Source organism: Lissotriton helveticus, chromosome 8 (genome assembly GCF_964261635.1).
Source record: "Lissotriton helveticus chromosome 8, aLisHel1.1, whole genome shotgun sequence".
Taxonomy (NCBI): Eukaryota; Metazoa; Chordata; class Amphibia; order Caudata; family Salamandridae; genus Lissotriton; species Lissotriton helveticus.
Window position 1 is genome coordinate 1194199066 of NC_136069.1, and position 19922 is coordinate 1194218987.

General features: G+C 42.4%; 1 protein-coding gene across 1 annotated transcript in view; it reads left to right on the top strand.

The window, feature by feature from the left end:
- The first annotated feature begins 12287 nt into the window (after positions 1-12287).
- The window catches only part of LOC144771919 (otospiralin-like), a 99748-nt gene continuing 92113 nt past the window's right edge, over positions 12288-19922 (top strand). The window contains exon 1 of the mRNA XM_078656155.1: positions 12288-12399. Within this exon, the coding sequence (XP_078512281.1) occupies positions 12339-12399 (61 nt within the window). The 5' untranslated portion in view covers positions 12288-12338. The remainder of the gene's footprint in view (positions 12400-19922) is intronic.

Consider the following 19922-nt stretch of genomic DNA (forward strand, 5'->3'; position numbering starts at 1 on the left):
ACTCAGCTATCTTATCCACCATCTTAATTGTTTTAGCCGGGATGACCAGGACGATGGGTGGTGCAGGCTGCAGTGGCCTCCTGGTCAGGGCCCTAGCACTTATTATTTTACAAATTGAGCACTGCTCAGACAGAAGAGGTGAGCTCCAAGAATCAGTTGACTGACTACCTGTTACAGCTCCAGGGCCATAAAAGCTGAAGAAGCCTGCCTGGTTAGGCAGTAGCCACAATCAATTGATCCACATTGACAGCATGACATTTAGCCTAGGAGACCTCATCCTGATGCTTAAAAGTTGTACCTGAATCTACTGCAACCGTGAAAGCCATTGGAGTGTAGTGTGGTCCCTCAAGAAGCACATTAACTAAAGGGAACCACTGGTTTTGTTGTGACCAGAGGCTAGTAGTCCAGTGGCAACTGAACTATTGCTGGAACCCCCCACCCCTCCCCCCGGGACTTCGAGCAACACTGACTTCTGTGGTCAAAGTCATCCCACCAAGACTGTGGACCTAGGAGAAGTCCCATGAAGCCCTCCTCCCCATTGACTGCACAGCATCCTCAGCATCTTATAGCAACTTCAAGATCCTGTATCCCTTACATTAGGATCACTCCTTTAATGTCTATGAAGGTTCGCCAATAGAGCCTCGTACTGGACTTGAGACTGCTTTGGTGACAGGGAAACTGTTCTACAAATCCTTAAAGGCCCCCTTGACCTGCTGCCTGCTCGAGTTGGTCACCCAGAGAGGGGTGGAGTACCCGAACACAATGTTCTAAAAGTTTTATATCGTTTTTAACGTTTTCAGTAACTGTAATAGTTACTAATGCTTGTTTACATATAGAATGAAAAGCAGTGATTTACGTTTTACTTGCAAATCTCTAGAACACTCTGGTGGATTTTGTTAATTTTGGTGTCTAGAAATGTATAGAAATAATACCTATTTTTATAAATTGGTGTCAGATTTCTTTTGATTTGTGTGACTGCTTTATTTTGTCGTTTTGGTATTTCTGAATGATTTACAATTGTTACTTTGTTTAAGCCTGGCTGCTCAAAGCCAGAGCTACCCCGGGTTCAGCTAAAAGTTTTATGAACAAGCCTGAATGGGTGCAAGAAAGACCTGTGAGTGTATTACACGATGAGAGGCCCCACAACCACACAAAATAGTGATGAAGTAAGGACTCTTATAAAAGAGACTTGCTCAGATGCAATCCTCTCATATAAACCCGAAACATTGTGTTAATAATGTATTGTGTAACTAATATGCACCACAGTACATATATTTTTAGATAGACGAAGCTTGCATTTGTGTTTTACTATCAAGTAACCCGAGTGGAACTTAAAATGGCAGCTAACACGGGAAACTGTACTGAGCATGCGTCAACTGCATCTATGCAGAATTACGTCTTTACGCTCGGAGGGAAAATTCAGCTTCTGCGCAAATGAATCTAAAATGGCCGCTTGGAAGCTCACATGCTAAGCATCTGCTTTGCTCAAATTAAAATGAGCTATTTACTAAATGCTAACGCGGGGAGAGTCTTTATAAGTAAATGGGAATAGAGTAGAGATAGGTGGTATACAGTGAAATCATTTTATTTAGAAATTAATACGTTATCTTTTGACCTCTCTATTAGTTTGTATTTGGGCCTCTGAACAATGCTAAAGTCTACACTACACGTGACTCCTCACGCAGGCGCAGTGATGCCAAGCCAGACGCCATGATGTCAAATCTTGTACCCCGTCCAAGGCCGTCCTGGGTACATGTCCTGGGAACCTGCTGGACATCCTGCAAACTCAATTGACAACTGTAATATGTATACATTGTTGTTGATAAAAGTGTGTATACTGGTAGAAAATAAAGCTTGAGAAAACAAATTGATGGGCGGGAACATAAAACAAAGAACTAAAGAAAATTATTAAAACTTAGCATGGTGTGATGATCATTCCCCTTAACTTGCCCAATCAGAAATAGGAGTTTCACAAAGTTGAAACATTTAGGGGTGGTACATGCCATTAGAAAGGTATAATTGAGGTAGGTTAGTTAGAGCAAAAAGGTATTGCAGTAAGACTAGAATGATGAGAGACGGGGATGCTGTCCGAGCACTGATTGAATATTGAAGAAGCAGACTTATCATTTTTAAGACAAATAATTAGAAGAAGATCGCGGAAAAATCGAGGAGGAAGTTAGTGTCAGAGAGGGGTGCGATGCAGGCATCAAATCCAGGACAGGTCATCTATCATGTCCTGAATCCGGTGCTGAAGTCTTAGTCACCTGATCTATCACAGGGGACCCATCAATTTCTTGGCCAAGGGGCTGATTTCCACACCATGCTAGGTAAATATATTTCTGTGTAGTATGTCAATGTGCTGCTCTCTCTGTCCTCTTTTTCCAGAGGTACTGTTATTGTGATAATCGCATTTAAATAGATAACTAAATATTGGGTAAACTGATCTTACTTCCTAGGAGAGATGGAGTTCGTACTGTAATTTGTTTGGCTCATATGATTTTAACTAGATAAAACATTTAGGGCCAGATGTAGGAAGGGTATTACCGGTTGGTAACGAATTTCGGCCGTTACCGACCGGTAATAGGCTTTTCTGATGTAGGAGCCGAAATTAACGATTCGGTAATTTAAGGAATCGGTAAATTACCGATTTCTTAAATACCGATTCGGTAAATTACCAAATTCCTAATGTAGGGAGCACTTTAATGAGTGCTTAGCCCATGTTAGGATTTGTTATTTATCATCAACTACAAGTTGCTGGTAAATAACGAAAACACCCCATAAAGCAATTTTATGCAAATTGCTTCAGTGCCATGTTGCAGACATACATGCCCTTAGGGCATGTATGTCTGCAACATGTGCACCCATACACAATTGAGGGGTGCATAGGTGTGTCAAAGTGACACCCTGCCACCCTTCAATGTTTTCCCCCTTTTACAGAATCCGTATTTACCGATTCGGTAATTGACATTCATTCCTATGGGCCAATCATTCCGATGCCGCCACGGAAAGACATGCTGTCTTCACTCTGGGGGGCCCCTGCGGGCCCCCAGAGTGAAGGAGGGGTAGGAATTGCACATGGGGGGGGGTACCTGTGGTAACCCCCCTTCATTTGCATTAACAAAGCGGCAGGCACCGCGCGGTGCCTGCCGCTTTGTTTATGCAAATGCTGAAAAGCATTTCTAGCATTGTGGCGGGCGGTGCAGAGAGCACTGCCCGCCACAATGCTAGAAATGCAGGATGTGCCTGCCACAGTGGCGGGCACATCCTAGTGCCACCCTATGCCACATCCTAGTGCCACCACTTATGGCGGGCGGTCCCAAACCCCGCTAGGATGACGGGCGGACAAAGTCCACCCGTCATCCTAATGACCCCCTTTGTTTGGCTTCAAGGTGCCGATTTCGTGGCAAACCACAAAATAGCGAACTCCGGGAGAGTTTGACTGAGATGTAGCATTGGTACTACTGATCGCAACGCATAAAGTGTTTGAAGGAAGTCCTAAAGTTCCTATGAAAGTAACTCCTCTCTTGCTCTTTCTCTCTCTCTCTCTCGCTTTTCCTCCCCCCCCTCCCTCCCACCCCCCAGCCTTCTGCCTCAGGTTGAGGGCCTTCTGGTGCTGACATAATTTTCTTGGTCCTCAAGTCAACAAATATTTATGTGTCCAACTGGGGGTGGAGTCTGTGTTTCCTATTACGTTGCAGGTATATATCAGTGGCTCAAAGTGCTAGCGTTCAGTCAGGTATAGTTGCATTGTTGTCCATTTTCAAAACGCATTTGGCACCAGTCTGTGTAAGCAGCATTTCATGCACCGATTTTTAAATACACGTAAGAAACACACTGTGAGGTAGTAGTATTCAGGGGGCCGGCATTTAAAGCATATCTTTACTTGGCAGCATGCAGGATTAACATTTGTTATCAGGGCTGGCTTTAGGGTAGTGCGGCCAGTGCCAACGCACTTGGGGCCCGATGGAGGTTGCCAATTACCGGTCGGTAACGGCCGATTTCGGCCGTTACAGACCGGTATTTGGGAATTGACATGTAGGTTGCATTTTATTTACAGAATCGGTAATTTTACAGATTCTGTAATTTTATCGAATCGGTAAAATACCGAATTGGTAAAATTACCGATTCTGTCATTTTAGATGTAGGTAGCACTGTTTTCAGTGCTACAAGGGTTTCAGAATTCGTTATTTACCACCAACTAGAAGTTGGTGGTAAATAATGAAAACCCTTTAAAAAGCATTTTTTTTGCTTATTAACCGCATGCGTGCGGCGGCTTTTTTCGCGCTGCGCTGTTTTTTTAAAAAGCCGCGTTACATGACGAGCTGAGCTCGTCATCAGTGTGCGAGCGGCACAACTCATGACGAGCTGAGCTCGTCATGAGCAGGGAAGGGGTTAAACAGTGCCATGTTGCAGACATACATGCCCTACGGGTATGTATGTCTGCAACATGTGCACCCATGCACAATTGAGGGGTGCAACAGAGTGTCAAAGTGACACCCTGCCACCCTTCAATGTTTCCCCCAATTACCGAATCGGTATTTACCGATTCGGTAATTGCCATTCATTCCTATGGGCCTACAGGCCCATAGGAATGAATGGCAATTACCGAATTGGTAAATATCGATTCGGTAATTACCGAATTTTACCGATTCTGTAATGAAATCGGTCAAATTACCTAAATCCTGATTGCCAGTTCTTAAATACCGAATCGGTATGATTCGGTATTTAAGAATCGATAATCTGGGATTACCTACATTGGGCCCTTGGTGAGAAGCTCAGGCGGTGCACTGACTTGAAATATTTTATGTTGTGTATTAAAGGCTGGGATTCATTCGCATATCATTTTGTGAGTTGGTATGTGGACTCAGATAGCACACCATACATTTTAGGCCACACACACACTGCACCGGTACAGATAATGATCTTTAGGAGTCAGACAGAATAAAACACCTCTCGTTCCCTGCTGGCATACTGAATTTAGTTCTGAGGCTAAATGCCTTTCAGTAGAAATAGCACCTGGTTTCTCTATCTGAGCCCGAAGGTCCATCTTTTTGCTCTTTAATGCTCATAGGCATGCCAAAATTACACAGTGGGATTATAAAGTCATGTGCCTGAGACACGTTTTTAGCTAAATGGTTTTTAAAAGATTTTATTTTTGCTCATTTGGTGCTCTTTTTAGATCTAGCCTTGACACAGCTGTAGCTAATAAGACTCATGTTTAAATAAAAAAAAAATCGTAATAGAAATAAATACATATATACCCAAAGAGTTACTTTCAGGCCGTCTCCATCTAGTGATCTTTTCAAATGTCATTCACCTTTCGCCCCCGCCCACCTATAGAATATGGCATGACACACTGCCCTTTTAACCATTGCCTAACTGCGTTATCAGTGATGGCATTTTGCTCCAACACTAGCAACAACAAAACACTTATCTGCCACATTATTTACCACCCCCCAGGCAACAACACCACATTCATTGAACACCTGTCCGACCTGATTGCCCACTGCTCCCTCCGAGACACGAACAACCTTATTTTGGGCGACCTCAATCTACACTGGAATGACGAAAACAACCTGCAAATCCAGAACCTGAAGGAGCTGCTTCACAGCAACAACCTTACCCAACACTGCTTAGAGGAAACCCACAACAAAGGAGCATTCATAGACGCCATCATCGCCCAGCACAACACTGTCACAATAGACCGCACCCTACCCGTGGACCTCACTCAGCCGATCACACTTAAGTCCCCCACCCTAGACCCTCCGAAATGGATTGGAAACTTCACTCAGATTAACATGACTGACCTAGAGGGAACTCTCTCCTTATGGCCTCCATGGATGACATATCCACAACAGAACTCAACTCCAACTACAACACAAACATGACATCCATTCTAGATCAAGTAGCTCCCTTGAAACTAAAAGAAACCCAGAAACATCCCATCCAGATCTTGGTTCAACACGGACATTAACAACGAAAGAAGACAGTTAAAAGCTACAGAAAGACTATGGAGGAGCAACCTATCCTAAAGCCTACTCGAACAACTCAAAGCAGTCCAAAGGAAATACAAAAAACAGCATCAACAGCAAAAAATCCTCCTTCTTCTGCATCGCCCTGGACAACGCAAAAAACAGGTCCAACGAACTGTTCAAAATCATAAGGCAACAAACCTCCAAGCCCCTGGAATCCTCCCTACAGGCCTCCAAGGACTTGTGTGAAAACTTTGCCAACTCCTTTGAAGAAAAAAATCACCAAGTTTGAGCTCTCACTGGACGTCAACCCAGTCTGCAAAAGCCTGCCCTCAGTGACAGTAGACAGCACGCCCTGGCACCCAAAAAAATCCTGGAAGTCCTTCAACCCCATCCTGGAAACCGAGATCCTCAAACTGATCTCCTCCTCTAAACCAGCCTCTAACGTCCCGATACCCACCCAGTTGACCACAAAACTGAAACTCTCCTTGGCACCATTCTGTGGAAAGATCATAAACAGCTCCCTGAGAACCGGCAGCATACCTGAATGCCTCAAAGTTGACCAAGTCATGCCACTAATAAAAAAAACAGGCGTTGACTCCAAGGAACTGAATAACTTCTGACCCGTCTCCAATCTCCCCCTCCTATCCAAAATCCTCGAAAAATGCGTCCTCCAACAACTGACTCAGCACATGGATAGCATCAACCTTCTTGACCCCCACCAATCGGGTTGCAGAAAAGGCTATAGCACCGAGACTGAGATCCTTAACATCACTGATGACAGCCACAAATCCCTTGATTCCAACCAAGGTTGCCTCCTCATTCTCCTAGACCTATTAGCAGCCTTTGACATGGTTGATCACCAACTTCTCATCAAGGCTTTGGAAGAAAGGGTAGGTTCTGAGGAAGTGGTCCTACGCTGGTTCTCCTCCTTCTTACACAGCAGCTCACGAAGGATAACAATAAAAAACTTCACCTCCGACCTACACCCCGTCAACAGAGGCGTCCCCCAAGGTTCAGTGCTCTGACCTCAACTGTTCAACATGTACATGGAACCCCTCCGCAGCCTACTCAAAAAATGCTAACATCCCTTTCCACCTTTATGCAGATGACACCCAGATCTATCTAGAAACCTCCTCCATAGATGACATTCACAAACTAAATATCACTCTAAAAGAAATTCAACATTGGCTATCGCGTAACCACCTAAAACTCAACCAAGATAAAACTGAAATTCTCCTCGTTCCCAACAAAGAAGAGAACCTTCATATTTCGGAATGGCTAAAAGCTCTGGATGCTCTTAACAGCAATCACACCCTGACCCACTCCGCTGAATCATTAGGAATCACCCTAGACTCAAAACTCAACATGGCCAAACACATCAAGAACCCCGCAATGAGTGCCTTCATCAACTTGAAGCTACTTAACAAAATAAAACCATTCATCCCGACCAACGACCTCAAACAAGCCGTACAATCACTGGTGCTATCCAGACTCAACTATGGAAGTGCCACCCTCACTGGTACAACTAAATCTCACCTAGCTCCCCTCAAAACAACTCTCAAAGCAGCAGCTAGAATGGTCACTGGAATCAGGAAATATGACCACATTTCACCAGCACTCAGAGAACTAAAATGGCTCCCAGTTGAATTGCGTGCCAATTTCAGAACTGCCTGCCTCACACACAAAGCCCTGCACACAGGAAAACCTGAGTATTTGGCTGCTAAGCTCAAGAGGGCTGGTCAGACAAGGAACCTCAGGAGCTCCAGCACCCTACTATTTATCCCTATGAAAACAGGCAAACAAAAAACAGCCACACGGTCCTTCGCTGGAAATGTGCCCAAAATCTGGAACGCTATCCCAGTCGGTATCAGGACTATCTCATCCTTCCCAAAATTCAAAAACCTCCTAAAAGTCCTTTTCCTCAACCGCTCTCTCCAGAATGGATAGCTGCCATCCAAACGCAAATCCCTGCTTGTTGCCTCTCCCAGACATTGCTGCTATAAGACTTACCTCCTCCTTGCTATTGGACCCCTACCTGCGCCCCCCCCCCACCTAAGTGGTTGAACCCCAAGTTAACATGCTCTCTATGAGGTTATCTCAGAACTCATGGACTATCTCAATGCTGCTCAGCACACTTGGATTTCCGAACCTATATGTAGAATACTGTTTTATTGTATTCACCCCAAGACAACGTCCACTCAATGAGGTTATCTCAGGACTCAAATACTACCTCAACGCTGCTCAGCACACGTGGACTTTCCGAACCTATGTATGTAGAATACGGCTTTATTGTATGAATCTTACTCAAAAACTGCTGTGAAGCATACTCTAAAACTGCTGTGAAGCGCTCCGATACCCTCAGGTCAGGCTAGCGCTATATAAAACTCCTTAATAAATAAATGAATCCAGTACTTAGTGATCAAGCTGCACAGTTCATGGGTGAATTTTTCTTAACACGAAAGACAATAGATATAGCAGAAGCACATAAGAATAACTTAACTTGCTCATTCAAAGAAGAAGAAAAAATAATTTTGAATTTAGTAGAAGAAAGGAGACAGGACTTTCAGAAGATAGCTACTGAACAGAAAAGCCATATTCCATTATGGGCTGAGAAGGAAGGAATTTATACACCTGGCAAGACTCATGCTGCAATGTCTCTAGATTTCAAAAAGAAAGGGAAGTTCTGTCTCCATAGATTAAAGACTGACTATAACAACGTATTTATTGGTTCCAGTGAAGGTAAACATAAAATTTTGATTCTCAAGGGTTGGGAACTAAAAGGGCTAACTGATCTAGTATTTCCTGGAGTTTATCATGTATGTGGGAATAAAGCTTATTTTAAGCTACCTGCACAATGGTACGGGAGTTGCTATTTTAGAATAGTATTCCCTAAAGTTTACCATGTGAAAAGAATCACTGGAAGCAATAAAAACGATAAAGAACGAATCCGTAATAAAAGAGCTTGTTTTTCAGAAATAGTAGGTGTCATATTTAGTGCATTGATACCCTCAGTGGGAATAATTCTGAATTCACGTAGAATTTGTCAATTATCCACAGTAGTTGATCGCTTATCGACTGATACTGCTGGAGGTTTCTTAATGATCAATACAGAAATGCTTGCAATCAGATTAATGGTTTTACAAAATCGACTTGCTCTTGATATATTAGCAAAAGAGGGAGGAGTCTGTAAAATGCTGAAAGCGCAGCATTGTTGCACTTATATTCCGGATAACAGTGTTGAAATTGGAGGGTACATTAAAAATATCTCAAAATTGCAAGAAGATTTGAAACCACTGAAAGTTGATAATGTATGGAAGAAATTAACAAATAGCATAACATCAATAGGGTCTTGGTTTGCTGATATAGGTAAAAGTGTGTAGGCCAAATATTACTACCTATACTTGGAATAACAATGATATCTTTAGTAATATTGACATGGTGCAAATGTTGTAAAAAGAGAAGATATGAAATAAATAAAAAGGGAACCAAAAGGAAACATGAAGAGATTCAGCTAGAAGACATGAAAAATTTGAAAGATAAAAATGTAGAGGGAAATGAAAAGAAAGGAGAGGAAATTGAGATGTGTTAAAGTTGGCATCTAGTTAGGTATGGGTTGTTTTGTGATGGCACAAATGCTTGCATATGTGTTTTACTAACATGTAACCCGAGTAGAACTTAAAATGGCTGCTAACGTGGGAAACTGTTCTGCGCATGCGTCAACTGCATCTATGCAGAATGACGTCTTTACGCTTGGAAGGAAAATTCTGCTTCTACGCAAATGCATCCAAAAGGGCCGTTTGGAAGCTCACATGCTAAGCATCTGCTTTGCTGAAATTAAAATAAGCTCTTTACTAAATGCTAATGCGGGGTGAGTCTTTATAAGTAAATGGGATTAGAGTAGAGATAGGTGGTATATAGTGAAATCATTTTAGTTTGAAATTAATACGTTTTCTTTTGACCTCTCTATTAGTTCGTATTTGGGCCTCTAAACGATGTTAAAGTCTACACTACAAGTGAGTCCCCCCGCAGGCACAGTGATGTCAAGCCGGACTCCATGATGTCAAATCTTGAAACCCGTCCAAGGCCGTCCTGGGTATATGTCCTGGGAACCTGCTGGACATCCTGCAAACTCAATTTACAACAGTAATATGTATACATTGTTGTTGATAAAAATGTGAATACAGGTGGGAAATAAAGCTTGGGAAAACAAATTGATGGGCGGGAACATAAAACAAAGAACTAAAGAAAATTATTAAAAATTAGCATGGTGTGATGATCATTCCCCTCAGCTTGTCCAATCAGAAGTAGGAGTTTTATAAAGGTGAAACATTTAGGGGTGGTACATGCCATTATAAAGGTATAATTGAGGTAGGATAGTTAGAGCAAAAAGGCATTGCTGCAAGACTAGACTGCTGAGAGACCGGGATGCTGTCCGAGTTCTAATCGAATATTGAAGAAGCAGACTTAGAATTTTTAAGCCTAATAGTTAGAAGAAGATCGCTGAAGAATCGAGGAGGAAGTTGGTGTCAGAGAGGCGTTGAATCCAGAAGAGGTCACCTATCCTGTCCTGAATCCTGGGCTGAAGTCTTAGTCACCTGATCTATCCCAGGGGACCCATCAATTTCTTGGCCAATGGGCTGATTTCCACACGATCCTAGGTAAATATAATTCTGTGTAGTATGTCAATGTGCTGCTTTCTCCATCATCTTTTTCCTGAGGTACTGTTATTGTGATAATCTCATTTAAATAGATAACTAAATATTGAGTAGAGATGGAGTTCGTACTGTATTTTGTTTGGCTCATATGATTTTAAATATATAAAACATTTAAACTTTTACCGAGTCTGTGGTTATTTAATGGAATAGAAGATAAAATAAATCTATGTCATTGCACCATCAACTAGTTCCAACTAATGGATCCATTGACCAGAGAAAAGAACTTTTTGATCAGTGAGAAGATTAATTAATGAAACAGGTAACTGATCTTATTAAAGCACTTATAAAAATGGACCGCCGGCGGTGATAACTAGCCTATGTGAGTGAGTGTGTGTTTATGGGCCCAGGTGAATATATGGTGATAGAGTTCCTGAGGTTGGTAACCCGCTGTATCAATAGTACACCACTTTCCTCACACCCACTCAATGGCTTTTCTAGCCGGCTTCAAGGAGGCTGCTCACACAGCGCAACCAGCAGCTTTTCTTCCTTGCTGCCCAGATGCAGTTCATCATAAGCTTTCCTTCTGCAAGTGGGCCACTGCTGCTGGGAAGTATACCTGCGAACTTCCACAGGCTGCACACCCAGTGGGAAAGCCAATGGGTGCTACTTTAAATCAGAATGTGAGCCAGGTTTTGCTTATGCTTGTGTAGATTGGTGGACAAAACAAATATGGGTCCTAACTTCAGACCATTCAGTCATGCCAAATAGTCTGGAGGAACAATTATGTTCTTTTTGGCCTTTATCTCTCTCTCTCTCGGTCAATATCTGATGGTGAAAAATAAGTCCTGGTCTGCAAAAGTATTTACTGGCGCCTTCCCCCTGCAACCATTAGCACCAATTAAGCACTTAATTGACCTCTTTAAATTAGGGGTGAGAAATCTAGGGCCGAAAGGGGCCGCTCCCAGGTAAATTTTCAGAATAGCCATTAACCATTTAGATGAATACAACCACAAAGATTAATTTCAAGTAAATGTATCTAGTGCATCATTAAGAGTTTCGGACCGTGAACTGTGTAATCAAATGGTAATAGCACGTTTTGCTCCATTCCTTTGTATGCAAACTTGGAACGTGTACAGTTTGCACGATTTTCATGAAGTTTTATTTAGTGAAAATCATGATTCGGATGCAAATTTCAATTTATGCTCAATCAATGTTTGCATCGGTCCTGAAATGAGTCCCTGCATACGATCATTGATCAAGAAATTCCCTTAGCATCTTACAATTGTACACTGTTTCCAAAAGTAAGGAAAACATGGAAAAACTAACAACAGCAAGACAGTGCGAGATTGTGATTTTTCCTACAATTCTTTCGTGGATCACAGGCATCTGTGCTGCTGCATTTTTGCCACGGTTCGGTCATGTCTCACTTCCTGTCCACATGCCTCACGTCCATGCACAGTGTAAACACAGCAGGGCCCATCTACTATTATTTATCACCTCTGCAAACCTGAGAGTCAAGCAGGACACCCGGGAAACTGACAGAGGAGTCCGACTGCTTTTATGGCCGTGCATACAGTATGGGAAGAAAGTCTCCCTTGTTCCTGGACGGTTGTTAAATTACTCTATGGTATAAAGGTGCTTGAGAACTTCGAGGTCCCATACGCCTAGCTGAGGAGACGGTTGTTTGGAAGAAGACCCCGGAGTCATCATGTGTCGGCCACAAGTCCTTCTGCTCGCGTGCTTGTGGGTGGTCTGCCTGACATACTTTGGTTCGTATTTTCTTTAAACTCTATTTTAAAATGCATGTCTTCCGTATCCGTGAGCATTCAGAAAAGTCCTACTCACTGCACGCCGCCACGTGGCCTTCTATTGTCAAAACTAGTCACTCGAAATCCATGTGACAAAATGGAGTCAGTGCCTTGTGGGTGGAGCTGGAATCTAACTTTTAACAAGTCTTCCCATCAACTTTCGGCAAATTGATGACTAGAGTTAACGAGTAACCTATACACCATTTAGTGAGTGACTAGTTATACGGCAGGTAAATTGAAATTCTATATAGCTGTTAAAATGCCTACTCATCTAGTTAAGGATATGTAACAGGTATCGATCGCAATGAAGGCCACTGAAGACAGCTGTGGCTAAGATTTCCTGATCGCTCCTAATGGTGCAAAACAAGCGTGCTTGTATCAAATGTTCATTTGATGAAGCAATTTTAATGAATAACTCTTGGGAAATGGCATGTTTAATATGTTAAATTCCTCGGAGTTTTTGGGGGGATTTTTTCAGCCCGTTAGCACTTATCCATGCTGATGTATTTGCCTTCTGCTGTGTGCAGTGTCTCTTGAAGTGAAATGTAAGGAGTCACGCATTGGACCCCAGATGAAAGTGACGAGACCACTTATAAAGGTCTCTCTCACTCACACACTCTCCCTCTCTCTCTGTCTCTCTCTTAGACACCCTCTTAATCTGACTGTTTACGTGTTAATAGCAATATTACATGCATATAAATATATATATATATATATATATATATATATATATATATATATATATATATATATATATATATACACACACACACACACACACACACACACACACACACACACATGCAGACAGATTTAAATTTTTTAGCAAACAATACTGCTTTGTGGTGAAGGTATTTAGATAAATGAATGTGTGTGTGGCAAAGTGCAGTGTGTGATGTTCTGTGGTGCCTCCATGCACATTCATTAGCTGTGGTGGAGCTGCCTTACACATGAGTCGCACTTTCCTTCATTGTGTCAGACGCACCTTTAAAAAGATGTGACTGGTGGAATGAAGGAAAATGTGCCTCATTATGATGAATGCGCTGCCCCCAGGGCAGCGGCGAACTCACGCTGCCCTGCGGGCAGCGCATTCACTTGAAACAGGGAGCTGCTATTGACAGCCGCTCTGTGTTTCACAGTGCAGCCAGCAACCCTCCTGTACTTTTAAAGGGGATTAGAGATCCACTTGCAGGCAGGTGCAGTAACTGACTGCACTGGCCTGCAAGTGGGATGTCTGGGGAAGTCCTTAGGACCCCCTTCCCCCTGCCAGAGGGCTGCCATCAGGGGGTGCACTGATAGTGCGCCACGTTTTATGTGGCGCACTGTCAGTGCGCTCCCGAGGGCTTCTTTGCCTCTGCGCCCGCATCGGTAATACTGCGTGAGCACAGAGACAAAGGGATTCCCTCATTTGCATGGGGCAAACCCCCATGCAAACCAGGGAATGTCCCCTTGAAGATAGCTCTGGCACTTTATGTGCACCAGCGCTATCGGTATTAAAGAAGGGGGAGCACAAGCATCTGCGGCCCCCTTCCGTAATACCAAAGTGCCCCGGGGGCACGCGAAGGGGGCGCGAATGCCGGTTGCGCCCCAGGGCACTTTATGTAATACGGCCTCTAATTCGTGAAAGGGAGCCACCTTTAATTTGGTGCCCGAGCCTATTTTCTTGCCCAGCCCGACCCTGTTCATCACGTAGAGTAACTCAAAAATTCATCAAGTAAGTGCATGGACGGCAAGCAGCAGACCTCGGAAGCACTGGGCAGTAATTGCCCCTAAGTGTTTCCGAGCTGTGCTGTCAGCAGCACATGCACTAAATTGGAGATTTTCAAAGTTGCTCTATAAGTTGTGGACAGGAAACAAATTTACAGGCCCCCTCGACAACAGTTCAGCTCAAAGACTGGTATCATGCTACAGCACCCATTGTTCTGTGTTTGTACTGTCTAAAGTGCATACATTGACTAGGAATGTTACAAAGTTACACAGGCTCGGACTGGGAGAGAAAACAGACCCCGGTAACAAAACAAAAGGGGCTCCTATTAGTGAATTAGATAGCTAAAAATGTCGCTCACATTTGCAAACTGGGGGAGTTTTAAACTTGTAAAGACATGCTATACAAGTGTTTTTCAAAGTATGGGAAGACTGCATTAATGTGAGCTGGCTGCAGGCAAAGTTTGTGTTGATATCAGTCAAATAAACAGTAACTAGTATTGGTAAATGCTTTAGGTTTTGCCAATGGGAATAATAATAAGCTGTTTTTTGTAGTACATTGTAGGTTGCTGTGTAGTTGTACAATATAAGTAACAGAAAGTCTGTTAAAGTGTTATGACTTGTTTATGTACAAAAAGTCAATATATTGTGCTGTTACTAGTGGTATAGTGCGGGTAAGTAATAGCAACATTTTGAAAAATGAAATGAAAGAGGGAAATACTAGAATTAATTGATGTAACAGCAATGTTATGTGTTTAGAGGAGTTCTGACAACTTTTGGGCCCAGTGCCACTGCACCTGCTACACCATTCAAATCATGCTCCTAGTGCCTGCAAGATAACTACATGTGTGACTGCCTGTTTAGTAGTAAAATATAGCAATATTTGATGCTTCAAGGAGTTAAGTCAACTTTTGGCCCCGGTGCCACTGCACCTGCTGCACCATTCAAAACATGACCCTATTGCCTGTAAGTTAACTGCACTTGTGACTGCCTGTTTAGAAGTAAAATATTAGAATATAGTTTGTGCTTAGTGGGGTGCCTAGAGCTTTTGGTCCTGGTGCCACTGCACCTGCTGTGCTATTCAAATCATGACCCTATTGCCTGCTAGATAACTGCACTAGTGGCTGCTTATTGAGTAGTTAAATATAGCAATATTCGGTGTTTAGAGGAGTTCTGACAACATTTAGCCCTGGTACCACAGCATCTGCAGCACCATTGAAATCATGGCCTTATGCCTGTTAGATTACTGGACTTGTGACTGCCTGTTTAAAAGTAAAATATAGCAGTATTAGGCGTTTAGTGTGGTGGCTAGATCTTTTGGCCCTGGTGCTACTGCACCTGCTGCACTATTCGAATCATGAACGTATTGCCTTCTAGAAAAATGCACTTGTTTAGTTGTAACATTTTGAAATAATGTGGGTTTAGAGGGATCCCTAGAGCTTTTAGCCCCAGTGCCACTGCACCTACTGCACCATTCAAATCAACTCCATTTTAACTGCAAGGTAACCATAATTGTGACTGTATGTTTAGTAGTAAAATATAGCAATATGGTCAGTTTAGAGGAGTTCCAACATATTTGGGCACTGTGCTCTTGCCCCTGCTGCAATAGTCAAATCATTACCCTGTTGTCTGCAAGGTAACTGCACTTGTGATTGCCTATTTAGGAATACAATATAGCAATATTTGATGTTTACTGGGATGCCTGGAGCTTACAGTCCTGGTGTAACTGCACCAGCTTCTATTGAAATCATGACTCTAGTGCTTGCTAGATAACTGTGCTTATGACTGCCTGTTTAGTTTAAAAGTAAAATATAGCACTATTGAGTGCTTAGTGTGGTGCCTAGAGCTTTTGGCCCTGGTGCTATTGCACCTGCTGCACCATTCAAATCATGAACCTATTGCCTTGTAGAAAAATTCACTTGTTTAGTAGTAACATTTTGAAATAATGTGGGTTTAGTGGGATCCCTGGAGTTTTTTGCCCCAGTGTCACTGCACCTACTGCACCATTCAAATCAAGTCCATTTTATCTGCAAGATAACCACAATTGTGACTGCCTGTTTAGTAGTGAAATATAGCAATATGGTGTGTTTAGAGGAGTTCTGACATATTTGGGCACTGTGCTACTGCTCCTGCTGCAATAGTCAAATCATTCCCCTGTTGTCTGCAAGGTAACTGCACTTGTGATTGCCTGTTTAGGAATACAATATAGCAATATTTGATGTTTAGTGGGATGCCTGGAGCTTACAGTCCTGGTGCCACTGCACCTGCTGCACCATTGAAATCATGACTCTAGTGCTTGCTAGATAACTGTGCTTTTGACTGCCTGTTTAGTTGTAAAATATAGCAATATTAGGTGTTTAGAGGAGTTCTGACAACTGTTGGGCCCGGTGCCACTGCGCCTGTGCACCATTCAAATAATGACCCTGTTGCCTGCAAGATAACTGCACTTGTGATTGCCTATTTAGTAGTAAAATATAGCAATATCTGGTGTTTAGCGGAGCTATGAGAACTGTTGGCCCCATTGCCACTGCACCTGCTGCACCAATTAAATCAAGCCCCTTTCAACTGCAAGGTAACTGCAATTGTGACTGCCTGTTTATTAGTAAAATATAGCTATATTAGGTGTTTAGAGGAGTTCTGACAAATAATGTGGCCGGTGCTACTGCACCTGCTGAACCATTCAAACCATAACCCTAGTGCCTGAAAGATAACTTGCTACATAACTGCACTTGAGACTGCCTGTTTAGTTGTAAAATATAGCCATATTAGGTGTTTAGAGGAGTTCTGATAACTTTTGGTCTTGGTGCCACTGGACCTTCTGCACCATTCAAAAAATGACCCTGCTGCCTGAAAGATAGCTGCACTTGTGACTGCCTAATTAGTAGTAAAATATAGCAATATTTGGTGTTTAGTGGAGTTATGAGAACTGTTGGCCCAGGTTGCACTGCACCTGATGCACCATTCAAATCATGACCCTGTTGTCTGCACGATATTTGCACTAGTGACTGCCTGTTTAGTAGTAAAACATAGCAATTTTAGGTGTTTAGTGGGGTGCCTAAAGCTTTTGGTCCTGGTGGTACTGCACCTGCTTCTCTATTGAAATCCCAACCCTAGTGCCTTCAAGATAACTGCACTTGTGACTGCTTGTTTACTATAAAATGTCAGCAATAATCTGGGTTTAGTGGTATCCCTAGAGACTTTGGCCCCGGTGCCACTGCACCTGCTGCACCATTTGAAGCAATTGTTACTGCCTGTTTACTAGTCAAATATAACAATAGTATATGTTTAGAAGAGCTCTGACAACTTTTGGGCCCAGTGCTACTGCACCTAATGCACCGTTCAAATTATGACCCTTTTTCTGCAAGGTAACTGCACTTTTTGCTGCCTGTTTAGTAGGAAAATATAGCATAGCTCTTCTATATTAACTTTACTTTTAACATGGAATGTTTATTACAACATTTAGAATTTGATCATAATGACCAAATACAATATGTTGAAAAAATCTAACTAATAATGCCTACAAAGTGCAAAGAAAGGTACTGAGGGATGAATAGGAAATGCCACAAACGTTCAAAAGCTCAAGCGTCTGCTTTACACAACTATGTAATAAAAAGCAAGCATTCCAGCATATTTTTAGAAGCAGTTTTCCGTTTCCATGGGAAGAGATCTTATCTTAAAAGTGAATTGGGCTTAAACAGTGTGAACAGACTTAGTAGAAGTATCATAAATGCTTGCAGCAAGGGGAAGTTAACAAAAAAAAAGTTCCACAGAAAAGAGTATGAACACAGTAGTTCAACCAAGGAAACTGATAAGAGACCCCTTTTAAGTTATATTAAATACAAGAGCTTTCTCTGTGCAGGTGAAACCTAACACCAGTCCCATATATGCCCCGAAAACCGCAACATCTTATTCTTATAGCAAAGGACCCTTCAACAGTAAATAACGCTAAATTTACTCGGACTCTGGTGGCAGATTGAGTCCTTCTGCAAAAGAGGCGTGGCTGCATGTTTCATAATCTCCTATTTCAAACCCACCTGCTACTCATTTTCTACAATGTTTGCAAATGACTCTCAACTGAGGGTAAGGTCCCTCACATAACGTGTGACACTGGCCGCCAACCATGTAGATATTTAACATACTGGCCGTACCAAATGAACTTCCAGAAAGCACATACCTCTCTATTGTTGTATGAAGTGCAGCTTGGCTTCTGAGTTGTTTGGGTACCCAAGACACTTCCGATTAAAAACAAATATTAGGTCTGGCTATTTTAAAAATTAACATTTTTCATAGATTGGCACGTTTATTTGTGTATTGAAAAGTGCCTGGAAAGGTGATAGGGTGAGTGTGAGATTGAGTCAATGGTTTGATGCATAAACAAGTGAATTGATAGTTTGAGTGAGTGCATTGATAATTATGTGAATGAGTGTAACGAAAGATGATCCTAATTTAGAGAAGTAGATTTCCCGAGTAGTGCGGGCTGGATTTTGTGTAAGTGATGAGTCCTTTAATCTACACTTGTCTCTTTAAAGTCACAGGATAGTAGGATAGCCATCTTGTAAGCATGAGCACTAGAGATACCCTTATGCTGGAATACTATCCTATGGTTCAGGCGCTGGGGAATTTTATCATCCACAAAGGTCACCCTTGTAAATTCTTTCTGTAGACCCAAACTAGATGGGACACATTTGATGTCATCTATTTGTTTAGAGGTAATATGTGGCAGACTCTGGATACCGGAGAACATTTTTAGGGACTTTGTTTGAAGAGTTAAAATGACCCTGTAGGACAAATAAAGGAGCAAATTCAAGAGTTGCATAAGTGTCTGCCGCTAAAGTAACAATAGAGATGAAATCAATATTGCCCCAATCTGTACTATATTTTATCCATTATCCAGCCTTATAAGGGCAGTTTATGGAAATAAATGAAGTAAACAAAACATGTGAATTAATTACAGCGGGACACAAGCCTGTATCCATGAACTCACATAACAAGGGAAAACGAAAAAAGGCTCAGGCAGCATGCAGTTGTCTGTACCAGGTAATCACAATAAAACAAAAAACAATTGCAGAAGGGTCACCTTTACACATAATATAACACACAAATCACTCTGTATAAGGTTGACAACTTTGTCGACGGCGTTTCGATCCTTAACCAAGAGATATAGGATCATCATCAGGACTTTCAAGATATAGTGCCTGAAAACAATTGCCTGTAGTTACTAAATCTAGAGAAGGGACAATACAGAATTTGGAAAAAGAAGAGGGAGAAAAATAAAAGGTAGGACAGTGAGTAGGGCTATAATCTGTAGCATTGCATAGTAAAAAGAAATCTAAGAAGGGGCCAGTTAGATTTTACGCAGGGATTCAATGCCATTTATCCAGGTAGATATATCATACCGCGAATAAACGAGGCTCTGCTATTGGTGAGTGCACAGAAATAAACCACAGTAATGTGGGTGCGAGGCAATGTCTATCAAAAGTGAGTGAAAAAAGGTTTCCGGACATGATTAAAGTATGAGTAATTGCCTTTTGTAGCTAGCAAGTGAAGGTAGGGACAGTTAGATTGAAAACATTTTCAATACCTTGGGGTCCATTAGGATGGCGGGCGGACTTTGCCCGCCCGCCATCCCATCGGTAAACGGGACCGCCCTCCATAAGGTCCCGTGGGGGGAATTAGGATGTGCCCGCCACAGTGGCGGGCCCATCCTGTATTTTCTGTATTGTGGCGGGCGGAGCCCTCTGCACCGCCCGCCACAATACAAAAATTGCTTTGCAGCATTT